Source organism: Maniola hyperantus, chromosome 18 (genome assembly GCF_902806685.2).
Source record: "Maniola hyperantus chromosome 18, iAphHyp1.2, whole genome shotgun sequence".
NCBI lineage: Eukaryota > Metazoa > Arthropoda > Insecta > Lepidoptera > Nymphalidae > Maniola > Maniola hyperantus.
Window position 1 is genome coordinate 8,745,838 of NC_048553.1, and position 25,449 is coordinate 8,771,286.

The 25,449-nt window shown below is 36.1% G+C and overlaps 1 protein-coding gene across 6 annotated transcripts in view; it reads right to left on the bottom strand.

The window, feature by feature from the left end:
- Nucleotides 1-25,449, bottom strand: part of dsx (transcription factor doublesex) — a 439,846-nt gene that overhangs the window by 362,564 nt on the left and 51,833 nt on the right. For 3 of the 6 annotated variants that reach the window (XR_011237798.1, XR_011237797.1, XR_011237796.1), the window contains exons 2-4: nucleotides 20,042-20,185; nucleotides 12,770-12,851; nucleotides 8,860-9,030 (exon numbers count right to left, since the gene is read on the bottom strand). Coding sequence is in view for 3 of the 6 variants with exons in the window: in XM_069504567.1 (XP_069360668.1) it covers nucleotides 12,757-12,851; nucleotides 20,042-20,185 (239 nt within the window). In the remaining 3 variants the exon portion in view is untranslated. Of the gene's footprint in view, nucleotides 1-8,859; nucleotides 9,173-12,751; nucleotides 12,852-20,041; nucleotides 20,186-25,449 lie in introns of those variants that run through there. The other 3 variants (XM_069504567.1, XM_034978405.2, XM_034978403.2) reach the window with 3 other exon arrangements.

The window sequence follows — 25,449 nt, forward strand, 5'->3', positions numbered from 1 at the left end:
ACAATGCGCTTGACACACATTAATGGTAATGGTCCGTGAGGTATAAATTAGACGAGTGACCGCGGCTATATTTGAGACCAAGCCTATGCTGATATTTGTACAAACATATTATAAAACCACTTGTCCTGACTGACTGACTGATCCAACGCGCAGCCTAAACCACTGATGTTAGAAACTTGGAACTTTGACAGTAGGTTTGTTTTATCACGTCAGCCCACTTGTATGAAAGTCCGTCATATTTCAAATCTATAAAAATTGGTATTAAGAAGTATAAGTGTTTCAGGGTTTTTGAAAATTCCACCGTTCACTGATTTTCATCCATAGGAGAAGTAACCGACGAAGCTCAACAGGTTGCGATTGTGAAGTGGCAATGGGCTGTGGGCCCATAGTTCGATGAACCGATAGACATTAGGGCACCTAGGTGCTGGAATTGCGACCTTACACCTATGAAAGCGCAGCGCTGGCAGACCCCCACTAAGTGTGGACAGGCGACATGAAACAAGTCGCAAGGTGCCACTGGAGAGGACATGTATATGCAGAAACAAAGACTTTCATTATAACAACGGTTAATGGATTTTGAACTAAAATAAAGCCCCACATCAATAGACTATTACTTACTAGTATCACTTGTTGCGATTCGTTCTGAAATCAATCACAAATTAATGATAACGTGAGTGCGTCGGTGCGCACCGTTTTAATTCAAGAACCGTATCTGAATGTGAAACTTGGGCCACCAAAATAGCGTTTCCGATAGACTCCAAGGTGATGGCGGAACGGTGTTATGCGACAGTCGACACTACTGCCGCACTAAATAGGCACTAAATGCTTGTTAAAGACACTGATCCGTCACATTGGTACGGTCATCGTGATGGAGGCGTGATTACGGAATGCTTCTAGGTATGTTTTATCCTTCGCTGATTGGAATATAACGAACATGAATTCGAAAAAGTTTGCACTGTGTTGTTTACTTTATTCTTTCTTTCTATATTTATGTGAACTAAAATTTTTTTTGTGCAAAAATCGGTTGAAGGCTTAACCTCTACACAATGAGATATATTTTCAAGTTGCACAAAGTTTTATTTAAATTGACGATTATTCATATTGAACAAAACATTGTTTGAATATTTTTCAAACAATTTTTCTGTATCCAATATTATGAATTCTAAAAGAGAAACCAATATTACCTGACGAAAATACTTTAGTTTTGTATATTTATCGCTGAAGCTTGTAATAATATAATACCACAAGTATATTCATTACATATTTGCCCAAAACTGAATTCATGAAATGAAAACCAAAACGTGTTCGTGGTAAATTGTACACAAAATCACAATAATGTTATAAAGGAGAAAGTGTGTGTGTGGGTGTGTGTCTGTGTGTGTATGTGTGTGTGTGTGTATGTTTGTTACTTTTTCACTCAAAAACTACTACGCTGATTTGACTGGAATTTGGAATGGAGATAGATTATAGCCTGGATTAACACATAGGCTACTTTTTATCCCGGAAAATCAAAGGTTTCCTACGTGATTTTGAAAAACCTAAATCCAAGCGAGCGAAGTTACGGGCATCAGTGAGCTTGCCATAAAATATGTGATTTCAAACGCAGTCGCATCTCGTGTTTAATGGCCACACGTAAATACGTCATGCAAACACACTCAGACTTTGTTTTTATAGCGTTCATTATTTTTATTTTAATTAATAAGTGTTTCATTGTCGCACTAATAAATAGAAATGAATATTTTTTTTATATTGCCAATAGAACCGCGGAAAGCGTGATACAAAAAGCTACTTAATTGATTTATTGCGCAATGTGTGAACTAAAAGTTTATTCAAAAAGTTTTATAATAATAATTTGATATAATTAATTTTCATATCGTCATAGGGCACATACACTAGACTAATATTTTAATAACAACCTTAACTTAACTTTATGTTTAAGCTAGCTGAATGCTCGCGACTTCGTACGCTAATATTAAGGTTTTTAAAAATCCCGTGGGAACTATTTGATTTTCCGTGATAAAAAGTATGTCACTTTCCAGGTCTTAAACTATACCTATGCAAAAAAACTTGTCGATCCCATATTCTGTTGCGACGCGATTGAAGAACAAACCAATAAACTAACAAACAAACACTTTCGCGTTAATAATATGGGTAGTGATTAATTATCATATAGGATTGAAATTGATATACTGAAAACAAAGCACGGACCTGTCCGCTTGAGCGCGCCTGGGCTCTTTGCGCGCCACCGCGTCGCCTGTAATGCCGATTATTATGTCGTGAAAAAATAGTAAACTGAATTTTAGTTGTTAGGGTTCCGTTTCGCACCGTTCGTTACACGGACCTCGTCTCATCGGAGGGGAACTACAACCGGCTACGGGAATTCGCGCACCATTGGCATAAGAGGCGAAGCAGCTCGGAGCGTACATGTGCCAGGCCGGCACCTCGGAGGAGCAGCAGCGGGGACCCCAGCTGTGCTAGTGGCGTCTAGCCCCCAAGGGGGGAGAGTGAGCATTAGGGATAAAGAGGAGACATAAAATAGTTTTTAGGGAGTCAAGAAGGCGCCCCGGGAAAACGCCAAGAGCAAGTACCGAACGGGCACCCTGGTGATTCGGCCCATCATTAACAACCCATCGCCAGCTCACTACAGTCCCTCGGTGTCCTCTCAGAGTGAGAAGGGTTTGGCCATAGTCTACCACGCTGGCCATGTGCGGATTGGTAGAGATTACTAATTACTCAAATAATATAATTAGGTACATCTTATTTCATAATCTACTTATAAATAAAATTGTATAGGGTCATCATCCTGAAATGCTATAGGTATTTAAAGGATATTATTCATTAGCATAAAATGCTCGTATAAAAGTTATAAAATTTCAACTTATATAGATTCTCGGAACACCTATGTTGCTTGGCGTTGTTGGTATAAAATTAGTCGCAGGGCAAAATAAGCAATGAAAAGCATTTAAAGCCCTTCGAGCTATTCACGAATGCAGTCGTAAAATTTCAGCCGTCTCCCTTCGATATAGGCGAAATGAAAGGGAGGAGGGATCTGCTGCAACACTGTAAGCGTAAAGTTCACAGCAGTATTCGCATAGGAAAGCGACGTGGCGTGTTTCGCGCGAAATGTGGCCATTATTGAACGTTTTCATTATTTCGACGTTTTATTGTTTTAGTTTTTTCAATCTGTTTACTGCGAATCTATATCTAAGTGCATTTTTTTTACATCTATTCCATTTTATATTTATACTAGCGGCTCTAAGCTACCCGGCTTCACACGGGTAGCTTATTAAAATTTTCTAATTTTTTTGAAATTAAATTGCAATATAATAAAATATAGCTAGTGAGAGAATTAATTTTGATACATTTAAATTCAAACTTACGGATTTCAAAACGCACCGCAATTCACCGTACCGTGGTGCTAGCTCTTACTGAGAAATAATGTAGCTTTCTACTAGTCAAAGAATTTTCAAAATCGGTTCAGTATAGTTCCGGAGATTACCTACCCTCTACAAACAAACTTACTAACTTTACCCCCTTGCAATATTAGTATTGATAGGTAATTCATCTCTTAAGGTATTAGTCACTACCTATATTATAAATGTGAAAGTGTGTTGTTTGTTGGTTTATTGGTTTGTTCTTCAATCACGCCAAAACAGAGCAACGGGTCGGCATAATTTTTTGCATAACAATAGTTGTAGGTGTATCTGTGACAGAAGCTACTTTTTATCCCGGAAAATCAATGAATTCCCACGGGATTTTAAAAACCTAAATAGCCGATATGTTGTTCCATGTCGACGTGATTGAAGGACAAACCAACAAACTTTCGAATATTTTATAATATAGGTAGCAAAGTAAATCCTTCGTACATTTAATAAACCCGACGTTAAAATATACCATGTCTGTTGTATTATTTCACCTTATTATAATGAAATGACACTTAATTCTGACTTTATCTAATCTGGCTGTTTTCCACGTGTAACTGTTAAAGGCGATAAAATGTAATGAGTGTATAGACGAGGCGCATCGGAGGTCACAGGTCGCGGGATCGTGCTGTAAATAGAGGTTAACAGTAATGAAGGAAAATGTTAACTAATTATAATAGTTTTCGTTAATTCGTATATGAATTTTAAATAAATATTACGAACAGGCCCATGAATAGGGACCGCGAGCGATCCAAAACTATACTCTGATATAAAAACCACATTTTAAATCTTATTTATATAAATAGAAAAGCTGACTCTGAGTCAATCTGACTAAACTATCAACTCAGAGCTCAAACTACTGGACGAATCGGGCTGAAATTTCGCATGCGAAGAGCTATTATGATTTAGACGTCTGCTAAGAAAGGATTTTTGAAAATTTAATCCATAAGGACTTAAGGAGTAAAGTACGAGGATGGTTCTCTAAAGATTAAAGAATCGACTATTAGGCGGTACGAAGTTCGCCAGGGCAGTTAGTTTATTATAAGTATAATATAACTGAGCAGTGATATCCTAGTGGTTAGGACATCGGCCTTCTTTTCGGGAGGTGCGGGGTTTGATCCCGAGCACGCACCTTTTCGGAATTATGGGTGTCAACCAATCAAATATCACATGCTTTAACGGTGAAAGAAAATTGCATGCCTGAGAGTTCTCCATGTTCAAATGTTCTCAAAGGTGTGTGAAGCTGCCAACACGCATAGGGCCAGCGCAGCGTGGCAGACTGGCCTAAGCCCTAAGGCCTAAGATAGCCGTGCTCAGTAGTGGGCCGGCGATGGGTTGATCATGAAGATGATAATTATAAGACTCCAGAGCTCACCACTGCGCCAGGGACTAGTCAAATGAATAGTCTTTACACATTGTAATGCAAGGTTTTCAGTTAAGTATTTCAGAGCCGCGACGAAGGTCAGAGTTTGCACGAGTTTAACATTACGTACGGGTCACTAGACACTAAACAATAGCTATCATACAGCCGCACTCAGAGTCGCTTAATCGCTACTTACCTAAGTTTAGTTAATACGAGACAGAGCTATATTTCTCACATAAATCTGTTCCGTTTTAACTCAATCTTAAGTAACGATTAGCGACTCTGAGTACGGCTGCTAGTCTCGGATAAACTGAAGTATAGTATGCGACAGGTTGAGATTGCAATCGGGGGTTTGTCATTCAATAACGTCGCAATGGATGCAAGGACCGACTGTGAAAAAGTTAATTATTTTTACTCTATAGGTTTGTTAGTTTGGGAGGTAGGTGTACGAACTTACCTACTTGCTATTTGTGATAATCAAACATGTTTGCAGTTATTCTTGTTTGAGCTTCATTTTCGGTTTTAAAGCAGTATCTTTCTGGTGATAAAATTGGTGATCTAGACAATAGGCTAAATCTATTAAAAGTATGCTCCTAAAAAAAGCATATTATACACAATCGAAGATTATGTACCTAAATGATAAAAAAGTGTGGATTTGACCTGCAGCTCGTTCCAGCAATGTGCGAGGCTACTATTGCTTTTTTATATCAGTATGGCATAATATTGTACATCGAATCTTTAAAAGAGCAACCGCCGAGTTCCTTGCTGGTTCTTCTCGGTAGGAAAGGCATTCCGAACCAGTGGTAGAAGCATATGACGATTCAAAAGTACTTGTAAAAGTTTAATTGAATTTTAAAAAAATGTTTATTTCAAATAAGCTAAAAAAAAACAGCCACTGCGGTTTCAGCAAACCACTAAGACATCTTGGAGAAGCCACCAAAGCGTAATTAGTGTTAGCACAGCCTAACATACTTCATACAAGTCAGACGACCGACAGGGACGTCTAGACAGAGACACTACAATCCTACGACATGGCCGGGGCGAGCGCTGATAGCCTAGTACTTATAGATAACGGGTACACCGCGATTAATTTGACGTTTTATTTATCGATATTTCAACCCAATGCTACGAGAGATGTAGTTCGAGCTGTCATGGGTAATAGCGAACTAGCCTCTTTCTTGTTTTTTTTGCTGGAACTTCACGACCGGAACACGAAAATCAAAGAGTTACTACGGAATTTTTAAAATCTAAATCCACGCTGACGAAGTCACGGGCATCAGCTAGTAATTAGCTAAATGTGTGATTTTTTGTACTTCCTACTTATTTCTGTAAACTTAATCGATCAAAAAGAGATTACAAACGGGTCCAGGGTGGATAGTTTCAAGTTCAAAAATATAGTGTTGTCTGTCAGTGAATATCACATGGTGGTCTACATTTAAAGCTACTAGTACTCGTATTAAAGGAATGTTTTACGGTTCTAAGAGAGTGCCACCGTGAAAGGTGTTACCTATAGGTATATCTTACTTCAATATCGAGACCTCCGTGGTAGAAAACCATAATATTACATCTCTGTCAACAAAGTAATGTTTTTAATGGTTCAGCAAACGTTTCTAGCGCATAGGGGATACGGGTAATCAGTTTTGCGGTTGTAAAAAAACTGGTGGTGAATGATATTCATATAATACTGTTCACTGAGAGGTCTACTCCTATACAGGATGGAACATTTTATGGGAAGGACCACCATACTGCCATCCTATACCTATCACTATCCATATTATAAATTCGAAGGTGTGTTAGTTTGTTGATTTATTGGTTGGTCCTCCAATCACGTCACAACGGGGCACCTGGAGATTCATCATCATCATCAACCGATAGACGTCCACTGCTGGACATAGGTCTCTTGTAGGGACTTCCACACGCCACGGTCTTGCGCCGCCTGAATCCAGCGGCTCCCTGCGACTCGTCTGATGTCGTCCGTCCACCTAGTGGGGGCTCTTCCATCACTGCGTCGTCTTGTGCCCTACCCATTGCCACTTCAGCTTCGCAACCCGTTGAGCTATGTCGGTTACTCTAGTTAGTTTTCCTACGGATCTCCTCATTTCTGATTTGATCACGTAGAGAAACTCCAAGCATAGCTCTTTCCATCGCCCACTGAGTGACTCTGAATTTTCTTATGAGGCCCGTAGTTAGCGACCATGGAGACCTAGAGATTGACTTAGGCTTTTTATCACAGTGTTACCGCGTGAATTTTAGAAACTTAAATCCATGGGGACGATGTCGCAGGCATAGCTAGTCATGTACGAGTATATCTAAAAAGCTAAGAGTTATCTCCAAAAATATGAGAATTTAGAAAACCTAAAGTTTTCTACAAAGAACCAAATTAAAAACTAACTAAAACCTTGGTCCTCCGTAGCGTTCTTTTTAGGGTTCCGTACCCAAAGGGTAAAACGGGACCCTATTACTAAGACTCCGCTGTCCGTCCGTCTGTCACCAGGGTGTATCTCATGAACCGTGATAGACATTTAAAAATTTCACAGATGATGTATTTCTGTTGCCGCTATAACAATAAATACAAAAAAAACATTTATTGCCGTTTTTATAGATATAATGGTACGGAACCCCTTAGTGCGCGAGTCCGACTTAAACTTGGCCGGTTTTTTATAAACATTATTTTTTGGAAATTCTCACGTTTTTAGACGATAACCCAAAAACTATTTTTTATTTAATAGTTTGAATACCTAAGAGCCTATTACGGCAGCATGATAGATTAGTTGATTTATTTTTGTAGGTTCCATGGAGAAAATGAGAATTAGGGGCGGTGATATCTTTAATTAATTAATTAATTAAATATCGATAACAAGTAGATAAGCGCTATTGCCTATGATATTATTAACTGATGCCAAGATATGCGACGGCGCAATCTTGCAAGGCAGTTTAATAACTCATATTGTGCTCATAATATACCTATAGCACGCGACAGGTCGAGATGGCAATCGGGGAGGAAATGCCCCGCACACCCGTACAGCCCCCGCGCTAATCCGGTGCGAGCGCGGGTGACGTGCCGGTGTGCATCTTCCCGTCTCATACCCCGATTACCATCTCAACCTGTCGGGGACTAATCTACCTACATCGACATCGTAGCCTATTACTATTTTCTACTCCTTGACTTCGCTCGACGAATGATCGTAACGGAAAACAAAAATAAAATTAATTTCGCGAACAACTCGTGATTACAACGCAATGCAACATCGTGCTCGATATTCAATCTGTTACACTGACATTTATACGTTAATTATAAAGTATTTAAATCTTTAAATATTTTCAATTAGATACATAAACATCCTATATTCTTCGGACAACTAACTGCATTAAGAATTTGTTCAATTCGATTCTCTGGTTATCAAATAAGGTAGGTAGATATTATCTTGCAGTAAAAGCACAGAGTAATATAAAAACAGCCCCATATAAGTTACTAATAGCGGTTTTATAACATTTCTGCGAATCTACTTATATTACACACACAATTTATATTACTACAATTTGCCTACAAATTATTGGCCTCTTTTACAGCGCAATTATGGAGATTCTTACCAACATTTTTACAATCCCTAATAACGTATTATAAAAATTATACTACCTAAGTTCTAACTTGGAGGGAAATTATAAGGGAACAGTCAGATGCTTTGAAATTTAAGGGTTTGACGAACGTTAAGTTATAGTGTGGTATTTTTTATATTACTGCAATACAGGCTCGCGTTTTCAATCAAGGGTTAATAGAAATCCATAATGACTTCTAGCATCTAGGTATCCTTTGTTTTTATCAACATTTTTCGTATATTTTTAAGCATGTAGAAAGGAAATTATCCGAGATATGGTGAGCCTAATCTGGCGGCAATATAAGTACAGATTTTGTGCAAAAATGCTATACGTTTTTACCTCTAAATATATGAAGCTTGGCTCAACCTAATTCTTAACTGAACTTGCAAAATAGACAAAATAATAATACCCCGTATATAACAAAGATATAACTATTATAAAGAGTCAAAAAAAATTAAAGGTAATAGGTATGCTTACCAAAACATTCTCCGCGAGTAAACACGATGGTCCGTCGGCATTCGCACAGAGCATCGCACAGCACGCGTCCACACAAAACATTGCACTTGTAAAACATAGTATCATTCGCAAAACAACTTCATCGACGAAGATAGTACACCACTTATATTATTTATTTCGCTCAGCATTTTCCTACAAAAAGAAAATAACACTAAATAAAAAAATAACATGGATAACACACACACTAGCACAACACTATTGCATATTTAATGGGTGTTGTGGGAATGTCACTTGATATTTTTATATTTCAAATTTCTCCAACTTCGTCCGGTCACTGCAAAGTGGAAATCACTACTGGTTAGTGGATATGTATATGTATGTATGTTACTGGATTGGCTGACTTTACCATTTCTTTTATCAATGTGTAAGCAATGTTGTTCTGAGTGCGCTATAACAATGTAAAGTGTTTACTAAGGAGTGAATGAACAATGTAAGATTTGTAAACGATACTATGTATATCTGCTGTTATATAATCAGTTGTTTATAAAAAAGCATGACTTTTACCTAGATATCAATAAAATCATAATTGTTTTAGGTACGTATTTTAATTTTTATATTCTTATAAAAATTGTTATGTATGTTGACAATAATGTAAATATACCTAACATCTACCTGTCTCATATTATACTAAACTCTTATTATTATATTTATTTAAATAAGGTTAGTGTGGTGCAACCAGTTACTTAGGTGCAACCATCACTAGCTGTGAAGACTTAAAAAATCGTGTAAAAACCGTTTGTAGAAAAAGTGACCTTTTCTTCCTTTTATTTAATGGTTACACTCATTGGCATTACCGCGGTACCGATCTTTTAGCTTCACTGACCGGAAATTAAAATTCATACTAATTGTCTATTTTTTTTCACGGGCCCATCCGCTAAACGATTTTGATGATAGGTTTTACATCCCAGAAAATCAAAGGTTTTTAAAAGCCTAAATCCACGCACACGAAGTCGCGGGCATTGTCTAGTATTAATATGGTTTTGTGGAACGCCATATTTTTAGAAAAATATCTTATCTTTGAGAAAAGGCTTAATTTATGTATCTAGATCAAAACTTGACTCTAAACTTGACATGGGTCTTTACTAAAATAATAGTTTTAATATTATTTAGTTAATGTTATTTTATAGACTTTTCAACAACTTATTAGTAAAATGTTTGAAAACGCAAACAATATTATTTATTCCCTCTGTGTTTATTCCTAACTCGCTATAATTAATGTATGTAGATTGTAGGTACCTATGCATTTTAGAACAATATTAAGTGGTAAGAATACTATATTAGATAGCTTTTAAGTTTTAATTTTTTTAGACATTTATACTTTACCTATAAACTATAAAGTGGTTCGTTTTTATTATTGTTTTATGAAGTTTACTCGAGTAGGTATATGAATTTCTTAGTCTGTTCTTGCTTTTAATTATGTGAGTTTTAAACGTTACTGTATATTACTGTGATTTGTTTCAATATTTTCAGTTGTACTTGTAGAGCTACCAATATATTTTTAGCTATTAATTTTAATGTTTCCAAACGTGAGTGTTTTTTTGATATTACTTAGTTATTATTAATTTATTAAACTTAAAAAAAGAATTCATGTAGTTCTAACTAAACTAAATCTATCACCTATCTTCATTAAATCATCAGGTGTAAAATTGTCTGTGTTTTAGAAAAAAACCAAAATACACCAACTAAACTATTTCTTAGTTCATGATTTTTTAATTTTTTTTAATTTAAATTCCATGCAGAGTGTTGTGGCCGTGTGTAATGTGTATGCGTGTATTAGAACAACTAATATCCTACTGTATTTAAAGTCCGTACTGGCGAGTCGAGTTGCGCAATTCATGACCGTCAGAATGATTTGTGTTTTATAGAGAAACTAAAATCGGTATTGACCTATCTTCATTAAATCATCAGGTGTAAAATTGTCTGTGTTGTAGAAAAAAACCAAAATACACCAACTAAACTATTTATTAGTTCATGATTTTTTTATTTATTTTAATTTAAATTTCATGCAGAGTGTTGTGGCCGTGTGTATGTGTATGCGTGTATTAAAACAACTAATATCCTACTGTATTTACTGTCTGTACGCAGTGGCGAGTCGAGTTGCGCAATTCATGACCGTCAGAATGATTTGTGTTTTATAGAGAAACTAAAATCGGTATTGACGGTGATCGGTGTTGACCAAATAAATTAAGGATGTCCTAATTCATGATTTTTTATTTTGTTATGTTTTGTAAGAAGTGTGTTTATTATTTTCGAAAACTAGGTAGGTACGCAGGTATTGTGTTTTATAATTTAGTAAAAGTAGGTAAGTGTTGTGTGTTATATTATGTCCATGCAGTGTGTTCTATGTCATCGTATGTAACTATGTGGTTTTAGAACAACTACTATTACTGTAAGTATTTAAAGTTCATACCAGCGAGTTGAGTTGCCCAGTTCATGACCGTCAAAGATGTTTATCTTAAATTTAAAAATCAGTAATTATAAGACTAACTAAAAAGTTTTTTATTTGGTATGTTTTTAAGAGTTTTACTGTGTATCTAAAAATTCGTGAAAAATATTGTTTAATTATTTTCAGCAACTACGTATTGTGTTTAGTAAGTTTTTGATAGCATAGTAAGTGTTGAGTGTTATATTATGTCCATGCATTGTGTTCTATGTGACCGTGTGTAACTATGTGTGTTTTAGATTAACTAATATTACTGTATTTAGTAAGTGTTGTGTGTTAAATTATGTCCATGCATTGTGTTCTGTGTGACGTGTGTAACACTATGTGTGTTTTAGATCAACTAATATTACTGTATTTAGTAAGTGTTGTGTGTTATATTATGTCAATGCATTGTGTAATTTAGATCAACAAATATTACTGTATTTAGTAAGTGTTGTGTGTTATATTATGTCCATGCATTGTGTTCTATGTGACCGTGTGTAACTATGTGTGTTTTAGATTAACTAATATTACTGTATTTAGTAAGTGTTGTGTGTTAAATTATGTCCATGCATTGTGTTCTGTGTGACGTGTGTAACACTATGTGTGTTTTAGATCAACTAATATTACTGTATTTAGTAAGTGTTGTGTGTTATATTATGTCAATGCATTGTGTAATTTAGATCAACAAATATTACTGTATTTAGTAAGTGTTGTGTGTTATATTATGTCAATGCATTGTGTTCTATGTGACCGTGTGTAACTATGTGTGTTTTAGATTAACTAATATTACTGTATTTAGTAAGTGTTGTGTGTTAAATTATGTCCATGCATTGTGTTCTATGTGACCGTGTGTAACTATGTGTATTTTAGATCAACTAATATTACTGTATTTTGTAATCGTTGTGTGTTATATTATGTCCATGCATTGTGTTCTGTGTGACGTGTGTAACACTATGTGTGTTTTAGATCAACTAATATTACTGTATTTAGTAAGTGTTGTGTGTTATATTATGTCAATGCATTGTGTAATTTAGATCAACAAATATTACTGTATTTAGTAAGTGTTGTGTGTTATATTATGTCAATGCATTGTGTTCTATGTGACCGTGTGTAACTATGTGTGTTTTAGATTAACTAATATTACTGTATTTAGTAAGTGTTGTGTGTTAAATTATGTCCATGCATTGTGTTCTATGTGACCGTGTGTAACTATGTGTTTTAGATCAACTAATATTACTGTATTTTGTAAGTGTTGTGTGTTATATTATGTCCATGCATTGTGTTCTGTGTGACGTGTGTAACACTATGTGTGTTTTAGATCAACTAATATTACTGTATTTAGTAAGTGTTGTGTGTTATATTATTTTAATGCATTGTGTTCTATGTGACCGTGTGTAACTATGTGTGTTTTAGAACAACTAATATTACTGTATTTAAAGTCCGTACTGGCGTGTCGAGTTGCGCAGTTCATGACCGTCAAAGATGTTCAGATTGTGCTTCCTGGCGTACTCGTTGATGATCATCTTTCCTGTGGACAAATGCAAACGGCAACTAAAAATTCGCAGTGCGGTCGCAATAAACCATATTATTAGAACAATATTGAAAGACTACGACGAAGTAGAAGGACTGTAATATTAATAAATTTTTATAATAGGTAAATATATCTACGCTGATTTGTTTGAAAGAAGTTCAAAATATAACGTATATTAAACTAAAATCATATAAGAACTCTATGCAAACTCATAATTGAATTAAATTTTTGAATTTCTTTCGAATAACTCCGCGAAATCTTTTATTTTTACAATGATGTCACAGAGAAAAATTAATAATCTTTATAACTACTGTAACAATATGATAAGTTGGCTGCAATCAGAACTAGTGGCAAGTGATTTATTAAATGGGCAACCAAACTTTCTGTAGTATTAGTTCTTAAGTTACTAAGTATTTTTAATAAAGTAAAATTTAGAGATAAAAAATCGATATTATTAAAAAAATAAGGTTTTAATTTATTTTTATAAAAGCTAATACAAAATCAAAGCCAATCAAGTGGCAGTAAAATGTGAGGATATAATTTCATTCAGTACCTATATCAAAGTTACATTATCTTTATTTTTAAGATCATTTTTAAACCAAATCACTTAAATAGAACCTTCCTTTTACCTCGCCGTAGTCGGATAACTAAAATCAACCGACTTCAATGCAAAAATATGTGATCAAAATCCATCAAAAGTAGTTCTTAAGGGCATCATACAAAAGAGTTGTATTATAGATGTACCGCTTGACTGAGACAGCTCGTAGGGTAGTATTTTCTGCAGGACTAGCAGTCTCAGTGAAACGGTATACTTATAACTAACATTCATAATATCATTTTTTTCTTTTAAAATCGGTTGATTTTATAAAACTGTGCTTAAACACTTTTATAACAATGTTTTAAAAGAAAATGCTGTTTAAAGTGATTGCTTCACTAGTAATATTATGGATATAAAATTAAGAATAATCTCACAAAGTATGAAAGTGATATTATTATAAAACACGTTTCAAGTTTAAAAAGTCTTTTGCTGCAAACTCAACAATAGAAAATATTAATTGCATTTATTAAAAGCTTATACAATATACATACAATACAAAGATATGCCGTGACTGACTTGTTGATTCGTCAATGGCGCGATAACTGGCAGAGCAAAAAATATGGGAAGATAATAGGTATGTTTACTCTAAAGTCTTCAACACACGCAACGTGCGACGGCAGCGTCAAAGCAGGACGTCACATTTAAGACAAGTACCTACCTATATTCGAAGTGCGCTCCACACAATCCAAGTTTGATTCTTATTTCAATACTAGCGACCACTCGCAGCTTCGATCTCGTGGGTATTTCGAAAAATCCGGCCTTATTCCTTGTCTTTATAAAAGAAACCTCTGTGCAAAATTTCGGCTTTCTAGTTCCAAGTGTTTGAGCTGGGCTTTGATGAGCCAGTTAGTGAGTAAGTCAGGACTTTTAAAGATGTAGACACGCTCTAGGAAATAATAAGTAGATATCTGTGGTTAGCCAGATTTCTGTACTAATATGTAGTTTCAAAGTTACACGGACTTTAGATTTACGTATTTTAATCTTTGAAACCTGTAACTTTCATTGAAATCTTTAAAATTTTATTGATTTTGATTGATTAATATTTAAGAAAAAGAGTCAAACTTCGTTTGTTTGGGACACAGAATGGTCGAAAGAGACTCACTAACTAACGATTTATATTACAAGGAAACGTATGAAACTCGTCATCTCCTACACTCGCTCTGTACTGTGAATAATTTCATATTGTCCCCTTATACAATTTTTTTTAGAAAACGCAATGCACACGTTGCTGTCACGCATTTTGTCTGGAAAGAGCTTAATAGGTGCAGGATGAAATAGTACCTACTCATCTACTTTACTTACTCATAAAAAATTGTTTTAATTATTAGGCATTTAGCTCCTACAGAGGTGTTGATTAATGCACTGATAAATAATTTATAACTACCAGGGAGATAAATGTAACTCCGTTTGTTTTTAAAAAAACGTATTCAAACTCCTAACAAAAAATGGAACCGTAGTAAAACAACTCAGCTCGATACATTTTCTACTTTACAGATTTCCAACATTTTAAGTATTACAAAAACTTATTTCTGATATGTAATTTTTGATAATAATTTGTTATTGGTACTGTTATGGTTGGTGTTTAAAAAATACTTAGGCACGCATTTACTCAAATAGTTATATCAACTTCGTAAATATATTTTAAATGCCATTTCAATTTGCATCTCAGTGTATTAATCGTAAGAAAGATTATTAGAATCTTTCATTAAAATATTTCGCGGAAATATCAGCTTCTATAGCCAACAGCTAATTCTTTCCCTTGAGGCAAATAATGTGGCAAACTCATTTCTCTGCCTGTACTCTATCTAACAAGTACATTTATTTACCCTTAGCAATGATAAAATGAAAATGCTATTTCATATCTCTATAATATCTCTTGATAAAGGGGATTAAGAACAAAGTAAAGATCTGCAAACATTTTTACGATAACGAAAGATTAATCTGTATTAATAAATTTAATTTAGTTCGGGAAAAGACAGATGTATCTATAGGTACAGACATTATTAAAACTTTTTAGTTCGGTGAAAATTAGTAGTGTTTGCAGTGCATCATAATATGTTAAGGATAAGTACTTATTTATTTAAATCAGCTAGACAGTTAATGACATTTAAGCTAGAAGACCTAATGACCTTACTTTTTATCTAAAAAATATAGAATTTAATTTTTAGTTTTTCATCGACTATAGACTAATACTTAAAAGGTTTTTTTTAATAAATCAATGCCATTGCGTGTTGGATCAATTATTTAATGATACTGGAAAAAGTAACTCTTACTTTTAATGACTAGCGTACTTAGGTAATATCTAGTAGTCATAATGTCGGAAGACTAACTTTTAAGAGTTTTAAGTAGGTAGTGGGTGACATACGTGGGTTGCATGAATTGGTATCATCGATACGCACCAGTATAAGTATACTGATATCAAGAGGTTTCGCCTACAAATCATGAATCAATGTAGGTACCTATATGTAAGTATGCCAGAGTAAAACCGCATCTAGACAAAACAAAAGCCAGGAAGTCTTTTGATGAGTCTCTATTCTCCCAAAGGAATTCAAAACAAATGGTCAACGTTCTACTTACATTATACCTACCTACAGATTTAGTATAAAAGGGGACGCGAATAAGGTAACTCTACCCAAATAAAAATAATCTTTTCTTAATACACATGACAAAATACACTGATCGAGATTTTGTTTCTTGGGCTACTCAAGTGGTAGATGCGCCCGCCGGGTCATCATAAAATACGGTAATTATGTGTTACGAGACTGCGCTTGTATATTTTTTTATTTCTAGTACTTTATTGAATATTGGCTTTTAAGCAAATACATCCAAATTAAGTATTTAGTTTGCAAAATTAAAAATTAGTATAAAGAAATTAAATAAAAAAATAGTTAAAAATAGTTCACCAGCAAAAGATTTTTTACATCTTTGAATATTAAAATTATAACGCTTTCTTGGCTGATTGACTAATGACTTATCTGGTTAGTTATATGTATAGTTAGTGGAAATACCTACATAAAAAAATTTACAAATACTCAGCAGTCAGCCAAAAATTCGCAGATTCGCATCGCAATTTGTCGCTTTTAGGCCAAAATTATTTAAAGACAAAACCTTTTTTAAAAGCGACGAATTGCTGGAAATATTGGAGGCTTGGTGGTGTTTCGTTGTAAGTGTAACTTACTGATCGTCTGTTGCCAATGATGACATATGGATCCGAGAAATGGTCGCTAACTATGGGCCTCATAAGAAAGCTCAGAGTCACTCAGCGGGCGATGGAGAGAGCTATGCTTGGAGTTTCTCTACGTGATCAAATCAGAAATGAGGAGATCCGTAGGAGAACTAGAGTAACCGACATAGCTCAACGGGTTGCGAAGCTGAAGTGGCAATGGGCTGTGGGCCCATAGTTCGATGAACCGATAGACATTAGGGTCCCAAGGTGCTGAAATGGCGATCTCGCACCGGAAGACGCAGTATTGGAAAACCCTCCACTAGGTGGACGGAGGACATCAGACGAGTCGCAGGGAGCCACTGGATTCAGGACCGTGGCGTGTGGAAGTCCTTAAGTACATGAGACCTATGTCCAGCAGTGGACGTCTATCGAATGAGATGATCGTCTGTAATTATTACCCTACGTTCCCACAAGCCTCAACAATATACAGCAGACGAAACGATAACGACCACGTTATAAAACAAAATCTGTTAACATGTTATGTGACCGTATCCAATGCGTACCTAGTAGATATAATATTAAATAAAAATAAATAAACTTTTATTTCAGGCATAAGTACACCCATAATTGTGTGTTAGTACAGAAACAATTCCTTAACCTATGTTAGTACCTACTTATTACTAGCTTAAACTTAACTTAACAACATATCCATCAATAATATTAATATCCATCAAACTTTCCATACTAATATTACAAATACAAAAGTGTGTCTGTCTGTCTGTCTGTCTGCTAGCTTTTCACGGCGCATACGTTCAACCGATTTTGACGAAATTTGGTACAGAGATAGCTAGCAGCCCAGGGCTATTCGAGATCAGTAAGTATGTTTGATCGCGCGTTCGTAAGAATAAAATTCGCGCGAACATGCAATTATCGTGTAACCTAATCGCGTTGTATTAGGATAATGTCTTAGACTCTCGGCGACTAGTAGAGTCAGAAACTCACGGATACAGGTAGGTACAACAGGTTTAGGGATGATTTATGCTAGACAGTGCCGGGCCCGAGCCGTGTGGAGTCCAAGGCATAAGATTGGGAATTTGTGTGAGGTCACATCAGACTGTGCCGTCTCCGAGTCATCCGAGCCTCGTCCGTGTTACGTTTCTTCACACAAAATTGCAATCCGTGGCTCGTCCGCACGTCGGAGGTGCCTCGGACGTGGCAAGGCTCGGGCCCGGCACGGTCTAGCATAACTCATCCCTTATGCTACCAGCCACGTCTAATGCCTAGACTGAAAAGAGGTTAATGAAGTCTTAGCACCATAAGGTTTCCGAGCCATTTTAAGTTGCGGTAACTCCTCATATAAGTCATACTCCTTTAATAAAATACTAGGCTGACTTTTCAATCGCCATATAAACTTTAACTGACGAATAGGTTTGACGTATCCACAGATTTCCTTTACAAAAACTGTCTGACCCTCAAATTTATCTGTCAGATAAAAGATATTTCAAAAATCTAACTTTCACATATTTTGTAGTTTGATTTTCGACTCAAAAATCTAAAATATATCTAAATATTATAAAAATATATTTTGCAGTTTGTAGCAATAATAAAACACCACCAAACGATAAACTTAAACTAAAAACATATAAATCGCCGTCAGCAAAAAGCACTGAGAGGGCTCGTGGCAAGCAGTGATAGATAGTAGCTTATTGTAATCAGAAACAAGTTATTTTTGCTGTGTCGATTAAAAATTCAATTCTCAAGTCGGCCCTTTTTTTCTCTTACTAAACGGTTTGTTAAAAAAATTCTCCGCAATGAAGCGACCGCAGTAGTCGAAATAAACGTAGAATAGGTGCACTGTATACACGTAAAATGTTGGTTTTCAGGAAGAGCATTCCGACCAAGTGGTAAATTCTGTGACGAATTAAAAGCACTTGTAATTTGTACATTATATTTTTAAAAAGGTCATTTTTAAGGCGCCTTAATCTTTGAAATCAGTAATATTGTAAACAGTAAACCTGTACGGTAACTCGAAACCAACCACAGACATTGTAACTTTGATGCAATCATTGCGAAAATCAAGTATACACCGTACAAAATGACTCTTCATGCGCCCTTTCAACTGTCATGTCAAAAGTGCGGTTCACCTTTAAAATAAAGACTAAAATCGTACTTTTGACATTTTTGGCACAAAAAGTTAAAATGGCACGTGAGGAGTTAAATTTTACGCGTTATATCGTTCTCTTTATGAACAGATTTTATACCAAGACACGGATCTGACCGTGTCTTCCACCAACGTAAAAGCGGCGTGGGGATAACGGCCTAGAGAAGCCGACTGTTACGGGCTACACTGAGGGCAGAAGGGGGAGAGGCCGCTCACTAACAAGATGGTCTGACCTACTGAAGGAGTTCAATTCGTGTCAGTTCTACACTATCGCTAAAATGGCCACTGACAGAAGGAAATGGAAACATCTGATTCATTTGAGGCTATTTTGCCAGGACCAAGATCTTCAGTAATGTAGGAATGACCGGAGAGAGATTAAACCTACCTACTATTTTATTTAATGCCATCTCAATACTTTTTGACTTACCAAAATCACATAGGTGCCTATAAGTCCCGCAAATTGCTAATGCGCGTGGTGACGTCAGCACTAGACTGAAGTTTCGAGCTGATGGTACCTATATTTTATTTCGGCTGACGTCAAAATAACGTCATTTCGATGTTAATGAGACATAGTTCTAGCGCATTAGCAATTTGCGGGACTTATAGCAGGTAAGTAGCTAATAAATATCGCATAGCATATATAGTGAATACTTTTTAAGAACGCACACGCCATATCATTTGCTCTATGTGTCAAGTTACTGGCATGACAAAAGTACGATTTCAGTCATTAATCTAAGGGTAAACCGTACTTTTGACACATATGGGCAGATTACACCTAGGTACCGAGTACAGTGGCGAGTCAGTGTCCTCCGCCGAGCATTCGGTTGGTATGAACCGAGTGCAATTTCGCCACAATTTCTCAGCCACAGCGCTGCTGTCTCGGCCGAGTGACATTTTACTGTCTCGCTTCACTACTCGGTAGGTGTAATCTGCCCAATATCTTGAGCAAATATGGCGAGCGCGTTCTCAAAATGCATTGTACCTATTTATAGTTTAAAAAAGTCGTCCCAGAGTGCGTTTTCGATCAAATAAAACCCTTAAATCATTTTGCGCTTTGCTTTAAATACCTACGTTTAAAATTTAAAAAACCAGTTATAACCATGTTTTAATAGATACTGTTTTTTAAACTGTTTTTTGCAATCCTGCTCTTTGTCATATTGAACGTAAACGCTTACTCTAGTGACGAGTTTTATTTATTTATCTTGTATCTTGCATTGCGTATAAACGCACCAAGGCAGGCTTTAAGCTACGCCGGCGCTTACCTTCGTCAATTTTTCGCGAAGCCTCCTCGAGATCGCTGCCCGCGTAGTTGAGGATGACTAGCACGAGGGGCATCATCTCCCAGGAGTAGTGGAATTTTTCTAGTAGCTTATGACAGTTTTCAACTAGGGACTCCAGTGACACCGCTGCAAAGAGAGAGAAAAACTGTTGCAAAACATTTATAATAAACTAGCTGATGCCCGCGACTTAGGTAAGTTTACCAAAATCCCGTGATAACTCGTTAATTTTCAGGGATAAAAAGTAGCCTATATGTGCTAATCCAGGGTATAGTCTATCTCCATTCCAAATTTCAGCCAAATCCGTCCAGTAGTTTTTGCGTGAAGGAGTAACAAACATACACACACACACACACACACATACAAACTTTCGCCTTTATAATATTAGTGTAACAAGCCACCCGCCCCGGCTTCGCGCGGGTAACTTATTACAATTTTCATAGATCCTTATTTTTTTTTATTTGGCCAAAGTCATTTAGAAGTAATGTAGCTTTCTACGGGTAAAAGAATTTTTAAAATCGGTTCAGTTGTTCCAGAGATTACTTCCTACAAACAAACTTACAAACTTTACCTCTTTATATAATAATAGTTTAGATTTATATACATAGTAATAGATTTATATACGTTTAGATACATAGTAATATTCAACGTAATTAACGTATAACAAAAACCTTAATAGCCCTACGGTTAAAGGAGCGCACTGAATTCTGAAAGGTTGCCGGTTCAAATCCCACCCGTTGCCCTATTGTCGTACCTTCTCCTAGCACAAGCTTTACGCTTAGTTGGACGGAAAAGAGGAATATTAGTCATAATGATGACCTTGGCTAATATTCCTTATATTTTTTTTAAAAACGAGTCCCAATATCGATGTTTACATTAAAAAAATCCAAAAAAGGAAACCTCTCGGGGGTTTTTTCGATTCCCAGTTCTCATGTTTGAAACGACAGGTAAGTAGGAAGGTAGGTTATTCTGTGCCATTTTTCATTAAATACAAAATGACCCGCCCCCGCTTCGCTCGGGTGTTATTTCTGAAACCATTCTATAGGTGGAAGTTATTTGGTCTACCTAGTTATTTTCTCTATGGTAGATACTTACCTAATGTAAAATCTCAGTTTTTTAATTCTTTCATTTGCTTTTAAGATTGGGCGAGCATTATTTATTTGCATTGTTATTTTATCCAAACAAATCGATAGCATACTTAAGTAGTTATAAGTTCGCGACAGGTCGAGATAGCAATCGGGGTATGAGGTGGAGGGGACGCCCCACACACCCGCACGTCACCCGCGCCCGCCCACACCGGATTAATGCGGAAGCTGTGCGGTTGTGCGAGGCGTCCCCACCCCGCGGGGTGATTACGTAAAACGTTGCAGTAGCGACAGCAACGCGACAGCAGTAGCAATCCGACAGTTTGTTTGCTATCCCTCTTCTTCTTCTTATTTTGCTTTGTGGTTATTGTTGTCTCTCTCTAGCTGGACGTTTGACAGCAATGATCGCGAGATTTACGCCTGTCGCAAGCCTGTCGCGAGATACGTTATCACCCCGCCGATTGCTATCTCGACCTGCCACGTACTAGGTATAGTTAAGCAGGTGTGACAGATGAGCGGGCGGACGTAAGTAAGGGAAACGCTGGTATAGTCGTCAGTGTACCGATACCCGTCAGATTGTAAAAAATGGTCAGCTATTAATTTCTAGCAAAAACTAAATGAAAACTTTTTATGGCAACATATTTGTGATAGTATTTTCCATAAATTAGTATAACAACATTTAGTCCAAACCATAATAGAGTTGGAGAAAAACGCATTCAAAGTTAGCATTTTCAAAATTTGTGTTTTTTGCCAGGTTTAGTTACTCAATCGTAGTCCTACATGCTAGTATTCGAAGAAAGTTTTGAAACATCTGTTGGCCACTGTGGTAAATCTGATTATTTTATACAACAGTCAAGTTAATTTTCTAACGAAATAATCTATAAAACTGTGTTACTTTTATTATTATTTTTGATTTAAGGCATGTGACATCTATTGGTACTTTGAAATCCCTACTTGACCCAATACTCGTCAAAATTCATACTATTTTGACGGTTACTGGGACACACTAGAAAAATGAACGTAATACCGACACTGTTCAATTTTAAACCTTATTGCAACGTGATAAGAATTTCAGTTGCGGTACACAGACAGTGACAGTTTTGGACAGTTAATCTGTACTTGAATTGACCTTTAAATTGAAGAAGCAATGTTTTTATTTTTAAACCTGACTACGACGAAGTTAAAGTTTTATAATTATGCAATGTTTTTATTTTTAACCTGACTACGACGAAGTTAAAGTTTCATTATTAAAATTATAAAACTTTAACTTCGTCGTAGTCAGGTTAAAAAATAAAAACATTGCATCTTCAACAGCCACACAGATACGGAAATATATATTTGACCAAGCGAAGTGAGGTCTCTGAGTCTACTTGAGTGAAATGGCACTTGTCCGTCTGTCCATCAGAGCCTTATAACTTCTGAATTACTGAACGTAATTACTTACTTCAAATTTTAACATAAAATGAAAACTGATGGCCTTCAGACGAATATTGCATACAAAAATATAAAATATATATGTTATAAAGAAACGAAATTATTTCATTTTTAATGGGCATCAGTATTTTTAACATAACTTTACAATAATCTTAATATATTATATGGCACTGTTATGGGATAATAGAGTTATGGGATACCACGAGTTCTTAGTTCGGAGAGGACCACCGACCACTAGTTTATATATACCTAGCTACCTAACATCCTCATGATCAATCCATTGCCAGCTCACTACAGAGCACGGGACTCCTCTCAGAATGAGAAGGGTTTTGGCCATAGACTGCCACGCTGGCCAAGTGTAGATTGGCAGACTTCACAAACCTTTGAGAACATTATGAAGAATTCTTAGGTGTGCCGGTTTCCTCACGATGTTTTCCTTCACCGTTAAAGCAAGTGATTTAATGATTTTAAGCTTATTTCGTGGTTTAACGACATATTATAATGTAGATAACGGCTACATTCCACGATTATTTTGTTAATTTTATTTGTCGATATCTCGACCCAATTGCACGATCTTTGCAATTGGGTCTAGGCGATGGAGAGACTCTGAGTTTTTAAGGAAGTTCATAGTTAGCAATCATGTCTCGGAACCATATGTCAACAGGTATATATACCTACTCGTCTACAATGTCAAGTGCAGAGCTCTTAATGATTACTGGGTGGGGCAGGAAATGAGCCTTAGTCATGATTTCTGTCTTACTCATGTCCATTTCTAGGCCCACCTGTTCTGAAGCTCTGCTGTCATTGAGCATTGCATTAAGGTCTTCCAGAGTCTCTGCTATAATAACTATACATTGTCATCGGCAAATCAAAGGTGAGTGATGTACTCGCCATTAGTGTTAATGCCAAGTCCGTTCCAATCCTGCTTAAAACAGTCTTCTAAAGCAGCGGTAAAGAGCTTCGGGGGAGCTTCCTTCCCTGGTCTTCAATGCGGACTGACATCGTAGCGGTTTTCGTACAAGCACTTCAGCACTTGAATATGCCAGTAGTCGATTTGGCACCTCTATGGCGATCTCAATACAGCCTATGTTTCCAAGGAATCGAAGGCTTTTTCATAATCCAAAAACGTTAAACAAAGTGGCCGATTATATTCTTCAGTCTTCTATATAACTTGCCGCAGCGTGTGGATGTGATCCAGGTCCTGAAGCCTTTTCGGTATTTTTTGCTATCGCATTGAGTGGAGTTTCAAATGAAAGAGCGAGAAAATTTGGGGTTCATAAATATAAATATTAAAATATAACAAGCAACAGAAAAACAATTTTAAAAAGATGCCTATTTGACTAGTAGTCATCATCCCTATTTGAACAATAGGTATCTAAAAACAACTTGAACAATATAGTAGGTAATGCTACCTAATACTCGTAGGTGGACCCCCCACTACGTGGACGGACGATATCATTCATTTGGATTCAAGTGACGCAAGACTGTGGCGTGTGGAAGTCCCTACAAAAGACTTATGTCCAGCAGTGGACGTCTATCGGTTGATGATGATGATGATATATCATAGACAACGTAAACGGCCAAGGACGAGGCGCGGATTTCCCGCCATGGCTTGAAAGCCCAGAATCCAATAGTTTTCCATTTAAAACGACTAGTTAAATTTATATTTTAAACATTTTCTCAGCTCGAGTGGCGATGTAAAAAAAATCACAACTTGAAACAGAAATTAAAATAAACCTTATGTCTAAGGCAATAGAGTTTAAATTATTGTTAAAAATTGACGAGTTCTGGGACGCATTGACGATAATTAGGACAAATCTGACGGATACTGGTACAAATCACTCATTTTTGTATTTTCTAATTATTTAATAACATTAATGAAACTTATTAATTCCAAAATTATATTTAATAAATACATTATAATATCTGCTTTCTTGTCATGTAATTTGTTTTGTTCTAAATTAAATAACAGCGACGTGGCAAAGCTGCAAAGTCAGCTAAATTGAGAAACCGACGAGTATTGGGACATTTCCCTTACCTAGGCGCACCATGAGGGTTCCTTTTTTACCATTTTGGCACGGAATTCTAAGATACAGGCTCAATTATCAATCTTATCATTCATCTTAGGCTGAGATCTATAGAGCACACTTTGACTTTGCCCAGACTTAAGATTGCGTTAAAACGAGACAGTTTTGTAGCTCTGTCTCGTTTTAACTCTGTCTGAAATCTAAACTAAGTCAGAGTGCGCTCTATAGATCCTTTCACGTAACCGCAATCGAATAATGTTCTTAAGAGGGCTCAGGACGGAGCTTTCTTCATACAAACGTAGGAGGGTAATTACTACATTATTTGATATTGCACGCTCAAAACTAAGTATTAAGTCGATTTATCTCGTCATTATCTAGGTTTATTGATATATCAAACATTGAAAATAATATTGATTTTAAAGTTACGAGCCTCAAGAGATTCATATTTTAACACTAAATTTATGACAACTTTGGGCGTAAATAAGTAAGATTAGGAGTATGAAAATTCTAAAGAAATTTAACATTAGACATAGTTTATTTATTCATTAGTTGAAATAACTATACTTTGCAAACATAAACTCAGTAGTTTTTTCTCAAAAATACTTTTCTTAAACCCTTGATTTTGCTGAAAATCATCGTGCCTCTCACCTTTCTCATACAATGTCAAGTGAAAAGCAAATAGGTTTGGTCGAGCGTCCTGCGTCACCTTAAATAAATAGAATAAGTGCTACCACGAAACGGAAGTCTATAGTTCTCCAAACAAAAATGTTATAAGTTATTCTGCGAACCATTTGAGCATTTCAGTTTCTTTGTTTATAAATGTCACTCTATTATTTATCAACAAAGC